The following is a 13,441-nucleotide window of genomic DNA, read 5'->3' on the forward strand; positions in this document are numbered from 1 at the left end:
GTGTGTGTGCGTGTGTGTGTGTGTGTTGGTCCGATCCTGACACACTGAATAATTGAATCATCTGGTAAAGACCTGGAGAGTTTTCTTACCTGCAGCTAGGGATCTAATTTCTATTATGTGTGTGTGTGTGTGTGTGTGTGTGTGTGTGTGTGTGTGTGTGTGTGTGTGTGTGTGTGTGTGTGTGTGTGTGTGTGTGTGTGTGTGTGTGTGTGTGTGTGTGTGTGTGTGTGTTCCTCTTATGCGTATTTCATCTGTTATGTCTCACCGTTCACGCAGACCCTCCAGACACAGCCAGTCAGGTTGAGGGTGGAGTCTCCAACACACAGGTCACATGACTCAGCCTGGGCGCAGTCTATTGGAGGAGACAATTGTCAATCAATCAGCCACGGTAGACTAACACACCCCCCCCTTAAGGGATGACCTCTGCTTTCAAGATCAAACCTCAAACCAGGAGCGACATTGAAGATTACTTGAACTTTTGTCACAAAAACCCTTTAGGCCCAGTTTGTTTTAAATCATTCAACAAACACAACCAATATTAGACACAGATAAAAGTCTAATCAAAATGCAGAAAAAAAATGTGTTTAGCTGAGCTGATCTCTAGGCATGTTGGGAGCTACAGTCCCTCAGGTATGAGCATTGTCGACTAAACTACCAATGTTACATTTGCTGACACATTTAATGTACTTTCAGATGACAAGTCATGAAGAAGAGGAGGCAAGGGAAGGAGTCAAGGGAAGGAGGAAACACAACTGTAAAAGGAAGTGTGGCCAAAAAAAGAAGAGAGGGGTCCAAGTTGAGTGTCAGAAAGTCCATAGGGTGACAGACCACAAACATATTCGACACACGCCTACCTGAAGAGTCCGACTGACAGGAAGTGGCGCTCACCACTGCAAAGACCAGCAATGCTGCACAGAGGGCCTTTAGCTCTAACCGTCGCATCTTGACCACTACAGACCAGTTCAGACCAGTACAAACCACAACAACCAGTTCAGACCAGTACAGACCAGTAGAGACAACAGACCAGTTCAGACCAGTACAGACCAGTAGAGACAACAGACTAGTCGGAGAAAAGCGAAAAAAGTTGCTTCAGTGACTCAGGTGGCTCCTAGTAGACGACAACGTTCTTCAAGGTTCTGGAAGGTTCTAGAGAGTTCCAAAATGTTCCAAATGTAAGATGTAGTACTTTTCAGTTGGTTGTATATTGCTTCTCCTCGCAGAGGCCTCAAACCACACCAAAAAAATAAGAGATGGGTGTCTAGCTTTTGGAAAGCGCGGATGAGGTCGGAGAAAAGAGGTGCCTGCATTTGGGACAGGGAGAGACACAGGTGTAATTCAAGCCCTATTCTACCTGGTTACCTAGCAACCGCCATCCGCTTTGAACCCCAACCTGAAACACACACCACTGAGACAGTGACACCTGTTTACCTCAGAACACTGACACTCTGACACACACATGCACACACTTAAACATGCATTCAAGAGCGCACAAAGGTACACAAACAAACACACACACACACAGACACACACACACACACACACACACACACACACACACAGACACAGACACAGACACAGACACAGACACAGACACAGACACAGACACAGACACAGACACAGACACAGACACAGACACAGACACAGACACAGACACAGACAGACAGACAGACAGACACAGACAGACAGACACAGACAGACAGACAGACAGACAGACACACACACAGACACACACACACACACACACACACACACACACACACACACACACACACACACACACACACACACACACACACACACACACACACACACACACACACACACACACACACACACACACACACACAAGCTGATTAACATTCCCGACACAGATACTGAACAGACAGACGAGGACACACGTACAGTGCGTTTTGTCAAATGCATATGTATTTGTGGAAATGTATGTGCTGTCAATTCCTATCTTTGCATAGATTTTTCGAACTGTATAATAAACATACTGATTGACACACACAGCACATTGCAATGAATAATGCTTTATGTCACCTTCACCTCATAAAACCCTCTCTACTACACACACACACCCTACACCCTCTCTACTACACACACACACACACCCTACACCCTCTCTACTACACACACACACCCTACACCCTCTCTACTACACACACACACCCTACACCCTCTCTACTACACACACACACACACCCTACACCCTCTCTACTACACACACACACCCTACACCCTCTCTACTACACACACACACCTACTACACCCACACCCTCACCCTCTCTACTACACACACACCCTACACCCTCTCTACTACACACACACACCCTACACCCTCTCTACTACACACACACACACCCTACACCCTCTCTACTACATACACACACCCTACACCCTCTCTACTACATACACACACCCTACACCCTCTCTACTACACACACACACACCCTACACCCTCTCTACTACATACACACACCCTACATCCTCTCTACTACACACACACACCCTACACCCTCTCTACTACATACACACACCCTACACCCTCTCTACTACACACACACACCCTACACCCTCTCTACTACCTACACACACCCTACACCCTCTCTACTACACACACACACCCTACACCCTCTCTACTACACACACACACCCTACACCCTCTCTACTACACACACACACCCTACACCCTCTCTACTACACACACACACCCTACACCCTCTCTACTACACACACACACCCTACACCCTCTCTACTACACACACACACCCTACACCCTCTCTACTACACACACACTCCCTACACCCTCTCTACTACATACACACACCCTACACCCTCTCTACTACATACACACACCCTACACCCTCTCTACTACACACACACACACTACACCCTCTCTACTACATACACACACCCTACACCCTCTCTACTACAGCCTGCTCTCCTCCTCCCTACACAACCCAGCCTGCTCTGCTCCTCCCTACACAACCCAGCCTGTTCTCCTCCTCCCTACACAACCCAGCCTGTTCTCCTCCTCCCTGCTCTCCTCCTCCCTACACAACCCAGCCTGCTCTCCTCCTCCCTACACAACCCAGCCTGCTCTCCTCCTCCCTACACAACCCAGCCTGCTCTGCTCCTCCCTACACAACCCAGCCTGCTCTCCTCCTCCCTATACAACCCAGCCTGCTCTCCTCCTCCCTACACAACCCAGCCTGCTCTCCTCCTCCCTACACAACCCAGCCTGCTCTCCTCCTCCCTGCTTCTGCTCTACATCATCGCCCTCCTCTCACACAAAACACACATGGATTTGTGCTGCAGAGTCAACGTGTGTGTGTGTGTGTTCGGGGGAAGGACAGTGTGTGTGTGTATGTGTTGAGGGGAAGGGCAGTGTGTGTGTGTGTGTGTGTGTGTGTGTGTGTGTGTGTGTGTGTGTGTGTGTGTGTGTGTGTGTGTGTGTGTGTGTGTGTGTGTGTGTGTGTGTGTGTGTGTGTGTGTGTGTGTGTGTGTGTGTGTGTGTGTGTGTGTGTGTTAGATAACCGAGGAAAATCCGCAGTCACGGCACCACGAGCTGGAGCTTCTTGTTAACAGCTCATAAACGCCACCTGAGGGCAGCCAGTCGGTAATGAATAGATACGTCTCTTCTCTACAGTATCTTACTGGTAAATACACTATAAAAACAACAGTTACCTTCTTCTGTCTAAAAGCCCAACAGGTGTAACAGGGGTAGTGAACAGGGGTGGTTCAGTCTTCCTCTGTCTAAAAGCCCATCAGGTGTAACAGGGGTAGTGAACAGGGGTGGTTCAGTCTTCCTCTGTCTAAAAGCCCATCAGGTGTAACAGGGGTAGTGAACAGGGGTGGTCCAGTCTTCCTCTGTCTAAAAGCCCATCAGGTGTAACAGGGGTAGTGTAACAGGGGTAGTGTGACAGGGGTAGTGAACAGGGGCGGTCCAGTCTTCCTCTGTCTAAAAGCCCATCAGGTGTAACAGGGGTAGTGAACAGGGGTGGTTCAGTCTTCTTCTGTCTAAAAGCCCATCAGGTGTAACAGGGGTAGTGAACAGGGGTGGTTCAGTCTTCTTCTGTCTAAAAGCCCATCAGGTGTAACAGGGGTAGTGTAACATGGGTAGTGAACAGGGGTAGTGAACAGGGGCGGTTCAGTCTTCTTCTGTCTAAAAGCCCATCAGGTGTAACAGGGGTAGTGAACAGGGGTGGTTCAGTCTTCTTCTGTCTAAAAGCCCATCAGGTGTAACAGGGGTAGTGAACAGGGGTGGTTCAGTCTTCTTCTGTCTAAAAGCCCATCAGGTGTAACAGGGGTAGTGAACAGGGGTGGTTCAGTCTTCCTCTGTCTAAAAGCCCATCAGGTGTAACAGGGGTAGTGAACTGGGGTGGTTCAGTCTTCCTCTGTCTAAAAGCCCATCAGGTGTAACAGGGGTAGTGAACAGGGGTGGTTCAGTCTTCTTCTGTCTAAAAGCCCATCAGGTGTAACAGGGGTATTGAACAGGGGTGGTTCAGTCTTCCTCTGTCTAAAAGCCCATCAGGTGTAACAGGGGTAGTGTAACAGAGGTGGTTCAGTCTTCCTCTGTCTAAAAGCCCATCAGGTGTAACAGGGGTAGTGAACAGGGGTGGTTCAGTCTTCCTCTGTCTAAAAGCCCATCAGGTGTAACAGGGGTAGTGAACAGGGGTGGTTCAGTCTTCCTCTGTCTAAAAGCCCATCAGGTGTAACAGGGGTAGTGTAACAGGGGTGGTTCAGTCTTCCTCTGTCTAAAAGCCCATCAGGTGTAACAGGGGTAGTGAACAGGGGTGGTCCAGTCTTCCTCTGTCTAAAAGCCCATCAGGTGTAACAGGGGTGGTTCAGTCTTCTTCTGTCTAAAAGCCCATCAGGTGTAACAGGGGTAGTGAACAGGGGTGGTTCAGTCTTCCTCTGTCTAAAAGCCCATCAGGTGTAACAGGGGTAGTGAACAGGGGTTGTTCAGTCTTCCTCTGTCTAAAAGCCCATCAGGTGTAACAGGGGTAGTGAACAGGGGTGGTTCAGTCTTCTTCTGTCTAAAAGCCCATCAGGTGTAACAGGGGTAGTGAACAGGGGTGGTTCAGTCTTCCTCTGTCTAAAAGCCCATCAGGTGTAACAGGGGTAGTGAACAGGGGTGGTTCAGTCTTCCTCTGTCTAAAAGCCCATCAGGTGTAACAGGGGTAGTGAACAGGGGTGGTTCAGTCTTCCTCTGTCTAAAAGCCCATCAGGTGTAACAGGGGTAGTAAACAGGGGTGGTTCAGTCTTCCTCTGTCTAAAAGCCCATCAGGTGTAACAGGGGTAGTGTAACAGGGGTAGTGAACAGGGGTAGTAAACAGGGGCGGTTCAGTCTTCCTCTGTCTAAAAGCCCATCAGGTGTAACAGGGGTAGTGTAACAGGGGTGGTTCAGTCTTCCTCTGTCTAAAAGCCCATCAGGTGTAACAGGGGTAGTGAACAGGGGTGGTTCAGTCTTCTTCTGTCTAAAAGCCCATCAGGTGTAACAGGGGTAGTGTAACAGGGGTAGTGTAACAGGGGCGGTTCAGTCTTCTTCTGTCTAAAAGCCCATCAGGTGTAACAGGGGTAGTGTAACAGGGGTAGTGTAACAGGGGTAGTGTAACAGGGGTAGTGTAACAGCGGTAGTGTAACAGGGGTGGTGTAACAGGGGTAGTGTAACAGGGGTAGTGTAACAGGGGTAGTGTAACAGCGGTAGTGTAACAGGGGTGGTGTAACAGGGGTAGTGTAACAGGGGTAGTGTAACAGGGGTAGTGTAACAGGGGTAGTGTAACAGGGGTGGTGTAACAGGAGTGGTTCAGCGAACCACATTCACTGGATTTGTAGGTTAATCTTGCCAGAAACCTGAATACTTGTTTTAGCTCCCCTAGTTGTTGCCTAGGCTTTAGCTCAGTGGGTTAGGTCTACTGTGATTTAGCACTTCATCCAATTATTGTTTTGTCCAAATGAATAAATAAAAACAAAGAGGGAGATGAATGAGGCAGCGTTTACTGACTTTATCTAATTCTCTCTCTCTCCCTCTTCTCCCTCTAACAGTTTTCCCGGTAATGTGTAAATGACATAATGCTTTGTGAGGTATCGATCTTTTCTCTCCCAAAGAGAACCGGAAGTCAGTTTCCTTATATGGTTCTATGGCAACAACAGGACGAAGGTCTCCCTCTATGCGTAGTGCCGTGGCCTGTGCGTAACCACGGAGATACATTGCAGCAACCACTGCAGCCCACGCAAGCTGTGTTTCATTATCCGGGGAAACAGAGAATCCTCTCTACTACCTACAGAGCCTTCAGAAACTACTCAGACCCCTTTGACTTTTTACACAGTGTTACAGTACAGCCTTATTCTAAAATGGATTCAAATAAAACAATTTCCTCTGTAATCTACACACAATACCCCATAATGACAAAGCAAAAACAGGTTTATAGACATAAAAAAAAACTGAAATTACATGACATCACTGCCAAAGATGCCTCAACAATAGCACTGAGTAAAGGGTTTGAATACTATTTCCGTTTTTAAAAATGTATACAATAGCAACAATTTCTAAAACCCTGTTTTCACTTTGTCATTATGGGGTATTGAGTGTAGATTGATCAGGGAGGAAAAAAAGCAATTTAATCCATTTTAGAATAAGGCTGTAAAATGTGGAAAAAAGTCAAGGGGTCTGTATATCTGTATATCATCCAGGACTGTGTTTCACCAATGTGTCGATCATTAATCTATCATCTGATATCCTACATCCTTAACCGATCAATAATATATCATCTGATACCCTACATCCTTAACCGATCAATAATATATCATCTGATATCCTACATCCTTATCCTACATCCTTAACCGATCAATTATCTATCATCTGATATCCTACATCCTTATCCTACATCCTTAACCGATCAATAATCTATCATCTGATATCCTACATCCTTATCCTACATCCTTAACCGATCAATTATCTATCATCTGATATCCTACATCCTTAACCGATCAATAATCTATCTTCTGATATCCTACATCCTTAACCGATCAATAATCTATCTTCTGATATCCTACATCCTTATCCTACATCCTTAACCGATCAATAATATATCATCTGATATCCTACATCCTTAACGATCAATAATCTATCTTCTGATATCCTACATCCTTATCCTACATCCTTAACCGATCAATAATATATCATCTGATATCCTACATCCTTAACCGATCAATAATCTATCTTCTGATATCCTACATCCTTATCCTACATCCTTAACCGATCAATAATATATCATCTGATATCCTACATCCTTAACGATCAGCTAATCATGATTTAAAATAGATAAATTACCCTATTATTCTAATAGTAATAATAAATATTATACATTATACATTACTGATTTCATATCTTTCAAGAACCCATATATATATATATATGCTAGCCTACTCACTTTTTTATCAAATAATAATGCATGATTCATCCGAGACAAACGGTGCTTAGCCAGTGACTCAGCTTGGGACTGAAGGCCTCAGCTTGGGACTGAAGGGTCTATGTAGCCAGTGACTCAGCTTGGGACTGAAGGGTCTATGTAGCCAGTGACTCAGCTTGGGACTGAAGGGTCTATGTAGCCAGTGACTCAGCTTGGGACTGAAGGGTCTATGTAGCCAGTGACTCAGCTTGGGACTGAAGGGTCTATGTAGCCAGTGACTCATCTTGGGACTGAAGGCCTCAGCTTGGGACTGAAGGGTCTATGTAGCTAATGACTCACCTTGGGACTGAAGGCCTCAGCTTGGGACTGAAGGGTCTATGTAGCCAGGGACTCAGCTTGGGACTGAAGGGTATATGTAGCCAGTGACTCAGCGTGGGACTGAAGGCCTCAGCTTGGGACTGAAGGGTCTATGTAGCCAGGGACTCAGCTTGGGACTGAAGGGTCTATGTAGCCAGTGACTCAGCTTGGGACTGAAGGGTATATGTAGCCAGGGACTCAGCTTGGGACTGAAGGGTCTATGTAGCCAGGGACTCAGCTTGGGACTGAAGGGTCTATGTAGCCAGTGACTCAGCTTGGGACTGAAGGGTCTATGTAGCCAGTGACTCAGCTTGGGACTGAAGGGTCTATGTAGCCAGTGACTCACCTTGGGACTGAAGGGTATATGTAGCCAGTGACTCACCTTGGGACTGAAGGCCTCAGCTTGGGACTGAAGGGTCTATGTAGCTAGTGACTCACCTTGGGACTGAAGGGTCTATGTAGCCAGTGACTCAGCTTGGGACTGTAGGGTCTATGTAGCCAGTGACTCAGCTTGGGACTGAAGGGTCTATGTAGCCAGTGACTCACCTTGGGACTGAAGGCCTCACCTTGGGACTGAAGGGTCTATGTAGCCAGTGACTCAGCTTGGGACTGAAGGCCTCACCTTGGGACTGAAGGGTCTATGTAGCCAGTGACTCAGCTTGGGACTGAAGGGTCTATGTAGCCAGTGACTCAGCTTGGGACTGAAGTGACTCACCTTGTCTCTATGTAGCCAGTGACTCACCTTGGGACTGAAGGGTCTATGTAGCCAGTGACTCACCTTGGGACTGAAGGGTCTATGTAGCCAGTGACTCAGCTTGGGACTGAAGGGTCTATGTAGCCAGTGACTCAGCTTGGGACTGAAGGGTCTATGTAGCCAGTGACTCAGCTTGGGACTGAAGGGTCTATGTAGCCAGTGACTCAGGTCTATGTAGCCAGTGACTCAGCTTGGGACTGAAGGGTCTATGTAGCCAGTGACTCAGCTTGGGACTGAAGGGTCTATGTAGCCAGTGACTCAGCTTGGGACTGAAGGGTCTATGTAGCCTATTCATGCACCTTTTGCTTACTGAATGACATAAACACTTCAACTTCAACTACACGTATGAGCTCCAATGTATTCATGTTGTATTATTTAATACCCCCACATAAAAACAATCAATCCAATTGATTAAAACAATTTCTAGCATATAGCTGCGTTTCAGCACCTTGGACAGCTCCCCAAAGCCCTCTCTCTCCAAACCTAATTGATTCACACTGATCAGAATCTCTACTGTGGTGTGTGTGTGTGTGTGTCGGAAAAAGTCTACCGGGAATTATTTACGGGAAAGGTGCACACGAGGCAAGCCGCAGTGGGAGGGGCAGGAAGCTGTCGCATTTTTCTGAATGAAATTCCTCTACAGGAGTCCCCTGTCACACCCCCCGTCTCTCCTAGCACCTCATTGGCTGAAGCCCACCAACGCTGACGTCAGTCAGATCTTCCCTAGTGAAGGACCCTGCGTGCATCAGATCCAGACAGTCATTCTGGCGTTCGCACCACCCGGAGAAACTGAGAATATGTTATTACTCTGACGGGGACAAGCCTTTTCTGAGATATAACCAACCATCGATATACCGATACACCGAGACACAAGGACAGCATCACGGCATCACTGTCTCCTGAATACACTGTGAACAGAGCTGATTTGGAAGAATCGTGATCAAGGTATTTTTATCAATAGAAGGTAAGATATTTTGCAGTGTCTGTCTGTCTGTGTCTGTATGTGGTATGTAATGTGTATATTTTGTAAACGTCAAATGATTTATCAGAGCCAGAGCATATTGACATGGTGTTTCAAGATGCTGGAAATATGTTACAAAACACTCCCCACTGTACTATAGGAGAAGAGTGGAGAGGAGACACGAGAAGGGCTGCAGTCTTCTCCCCCTTCACTCCTTCACTCCCCCTCATGGATTAAAAAGCATTGGATGGACGTAGGCTAGACAGGGATTTTCACCATATGTCTTACATTGCTTTCTATACCTTGTAAATCAATGAGGGGGGGGGGGGGGGGTAAACATTTCAGAGAGAAGAGTAGAGATCAGGCAATGGATTGGAATGGTCCCAGAGCAATGGAATGGAATGGTTCCATAACAATGGAATGGAATGGTCCCATAGAAATGGAATGGAATGGTCCCAGAGCAATGCAATGGTCCCATAGAAATGGAATGGAATGGTTCCATAACAATGGAATGGAATGGTTCCATAGAAATGGAATGGTCCCATAGAAATAGAATGGAATGGTCCCATAGAAATGGAATGGAATGGTCCCATAACAATGGAATGGAATGGTCCCAGAGCAATGCAATGGTCCCATAGAAATGGAATGGAATGGTTCCATAACAATGGAATGGAGTGGTCCCATAGAAATGGAATGGAATGGTCCCATAACAATGGAATGGAATGGTCCCATAGAAATGGAATGGTCCCAGAGCAATGTGAGGAGCACGCTGAGTCTCTCATTTGAGAGAGCAGTTTGAGTTGGACCAGTAGTTCAAGTGCCCTTCCTCCTGTGTCATAAAGGCCCGGACCTATTGACAGATGGACGAAGTGGCCGAAGACCCAGGAGAGGAAGCCACTGTAGACTATTGAGATGCAGCCCCAGCTCAGGGTTACTCACATGCAGGGAAGACAGAAGGAGAGGAAGCCACTGTAGACTACTGAGATGCAGCCCCAGCTCAGGGTGACTCACATGCAGGGAAGACAGAAGGAGAGGAAGCCACTGTAGACTATTGAGATGCAACCCCAGCTCAGGGTAACTCACATGCAGGGAAGACAGAAGGAGAGGAAGCCACTGTAGACTATTGAGATGCAGCCCCAGCTCAGGGTTACTCACATGCAGGGAAGACAGAAGGAGAGGAAGCCACTGTAGACTACTGAGATGCAGCCCCAGCTCAGGGTTACTCACATGCAGGGAAGACAGAAGGAGAGGAAGCCACTGTAGACTATTGAGATGCAGCCCCAGCTCAGGGTGACTCACATGCAGGGAAGACAGAAGGAGAGGAAGCCACTGTAGACTATTGAGATGCAGCCCCAGCTCAGGGTTACTCACATGCAGGGAAGACAGAAGGAGAGGAAGCCACTGTAGACTATTGAGATGTAGCCCCAGCTCAGGGTAACTCACATGCAGGGAAGACAGAAGGAGAGGAAGCCACTGTAGACTATTGAGATGCAGCCCCAGCTCAGGGTGACTCACATGCAGGGAAGACAGAAGGAGAGGAAGCCACTGTAGACTATTGAGATGCAGCCCCAGCTCAGGGTTACTCACATGCAGGGAAGACAGAAGGAGAGGAAGCCACTGTAGACTATTGAGATGCAGCCCCAGCTCAGGGTGACTCACATGCAGGGAAGACAGAAGGAGAGGAAGCCACTGTAGACTATTGAGATGCAGCCCCAGCTCAGGGTGACTCACATGCAAGGAAGACAGAAGGAGAGGAAGCCACTGTAGACTATTGAGATGCAGCCCCAGCTCAGGGTGACTCACATGCAGGGAAGACAGAAGGAGAGGAAGCCACTGTAGACTATTGAGATGCAGCCCCAGCTCAGGGTGACTGCAGGGAAGACATGCAGGGAAGACAGAAGACAGAGAGGGAAGCCACTGTAGACTATTGAGATGCAGCCCCAGCTCAGGGTGACTCACATGCAGGGAAGACAGAAGGAGAGGAAGCCACTGTAGACTATTGAGATGCAGCCCCAGCTCAGGGTAACTCACATGCAGGGAAGACAGAAGGAGAGGAAGCCACTGTAGACTATTGAGATGCAGCCCCAGCTCAGGGTAACTCTACATGCAGGGAAGACAGAAGGAGAGGAAGAGCTGCTACTATTAGTACAGTAACAACGTGTATTAACATTTCTGTATCTTTTTTCTCTTTCTCTCTCTCTCTCTGTCTCTCTTTCTCTCTCTTCTCTCTCTCTCTCTCTCTCTGTCTCTCTTTCTCTCTCTCTCTCTCTCTCTCTCTCTCTCTCTCTCTCTCTCTCTCTCTCTCTCTCTCTCTCTCTCTCTCTCTCTCTCTCTCTCTCTCTCTCTCTCTCTCTCTCTCTCTCTCTCTCTCTCTCTCTCTCTCTCTCTCTGTCTCTCTCTCTCTCTCTCTCTCTCTCTCTCTCTCTGTCTCTCTTTCTCTCTCTCTCTCTCTCTCTCTCTCTCTCTCTCTCTCTCTCTCTCTGTCTCTCTTTCTCTCTTTCTCTCTCTCTCTCTCTCTCTCTCTCTCTCTCTCTCTCTCTCTCTTCTCTCTCTCTCCTCTCTCTCTCTCTCTCTCTCTCTGTCTCTCTCCCTCTCTCTCTCTCTCTCTCTCTCTCTCTCTCTCTCTCTCTCTCTCTCTGTCTCTCTGTCTCTCTCTCTCTCTCTTTCTCTCTCTCTCAGGTGTGGTGTGTTTGACCCATAATGACCCAAAATGACTCTGACGTCTGGTTCGAGGAGTCTTCAGGTTCAGGGATGTCTACACCTCTTTCCCTGCTGGACCAATCAGATCCCACGGCCGTGCCTGAGGCCTCTCCTCTCAGCCTATGGGGAGTGGCACTGTGCGTATCGGGAACTCTCATCGTGTCCGAAAACGCCATCGTAGTGGCTGCCATCTTGGCTACGCCTTCTCTCCGCGCTCCTGTCTTCCTACTCCTCGCCAGCCTGGCATTAGCCGACCTGCTGGCGGGCGTGGCCTTGATCCTCCACTTCCTCTTCCTGTTTTGTGTGGAGCCCACGGATTGGTCGGAGCTGATGACGTCAGGGTTGCTGGCGACATCACTGACGGCCTCCCTCCTCAGCCTGATGGGTGTGGCCCTGGATCGTTACCTGTCTCTAAGCCAAGCCCTCACCTACGGCTCCCGCCACTCGCGCCGCTGTGCCACTGGTCTTCTGGCACTCGTCTGGCTGGGGTCTTGTCTGATTGGCTCGGGGCCGGTGCTGGGTTGGCACTGCCTCAATGACATCACATCCTGTTCCGTTGCGCGACCCCTGACCCGGACATACCTGTCGTTGCTCTGCGGCGGCTTCCTTCTGGTCGTCATGGTCACGCTGCAGCTGTACACCGGGATCTGCCGTGTCGCAAGGAGGCACGCCCACGCCATCGCCACGCAGAGACACTTCCTGCCTGACGACCAATCGTATGCCAGCAAGCACGGGGGCCGGGGTAAGGGACTCTCTCGGCTGTTGTTAGTCCTCGGAGTGTTTGTCAGCTGTTGGACGCCCTTCGCCCTCTATGGTTTGCTGGGCGACGCATCGAGCTCGCCCCTGTATACGTACGCTACGCTAGTGCCGGCGGCGGGGAACTCTCTGCTCAACCCTCTGCTGTATAGCCTGAGGAACAGAGACATACGACTGGTGCTGCTGCATGCCTGCTGTCCTCACAGACACAACACACACAGGCCTGTTGATGTGTAGGATGGACACACACACACACACACACACACACACACACACACACACACACACACACACACACACACACACACACACACACACACACACACACACACACACACACACACACACACACACACACACACAGCTACATTGACTGCCCCATATACGTGAAAAATCAATAGAGAACATCATCATCACTTGCACTTCAGATAAGAAGCAATGAGAATGTACTGTTCCAGAAGACAGCCATCTTGGAATCAGCTGGAATCAAATGTG

General features: G+C 48.4%; 2 protein-coding genes across 2 annotated transcripts in view; one reads left to right on the plus strand and one right to left on the minus strand.

Moving 5' to 3' along the window:
* The window catches only part of LOC124042678 (CD164 sialomucin-like 2 protein), a 7,906-nt gene extending 6,371 nt beyond the window's left edge, over nt 1-1,535 (minus strand). Inside the window, exons 1-2 of the mRNA XM_046360760.1 lie at nt 855-1,535; nt 266-352 (exon numbers count right to left, since the gene is read on the minus strand). Of these exons, the coding sequence (XP_046216716.1) occupies nt 266-352; nt 855-942 (175 nt within the window). The 5' untranslated portion in view covers nt 943-1,535. The remainder of the gene's footprint in view (nt 1-265; nt 353-854) is intronic.
* Nucleotides 1,536-9,303: 7,768 nt separating this feature from the next.
* On the plus strand, nt 9,304-13,203 carry LOC124042679 (G-protein coupled receptor 3-like). Its single transcript, XM_046360761.1, has 2 exons — nt 9,304-9,493; nt 12,170-13,203. The coding sequence occupies exon 2, from the start codon at nt 12,191-12,193 to the stop codon at nt 13,181-13,183; it is 993 nt and encodes a 330-aa protein (XP_046216717.1). The 5' UTR covers nt 9,304-9,493; nt 12,170-12,190; the 3' UTR covers nt 13,184-13,203.
* Nucleotides 13,204-13,441: the final 238 nt, after the last annotated feature.

The sequence above is a fragment of the Oncorhynchus gorbuscha genome, linkage group LG09 (genome assembly GCF_021184085.1).
Source record: "Oncorhynchus gorbuscha isolate QuinsamMale2020 ecotype Even-year linkage group LG09, OgorEven_v1.0, whole genome shotgun sequence".
Lineage (NCBI taxonomy): Eukaryota > Metazoa > Chordata > Actinopteri > Salmoniformes > Salmonidae > Oncorhynchus > Oncorhynchus gorbuscha.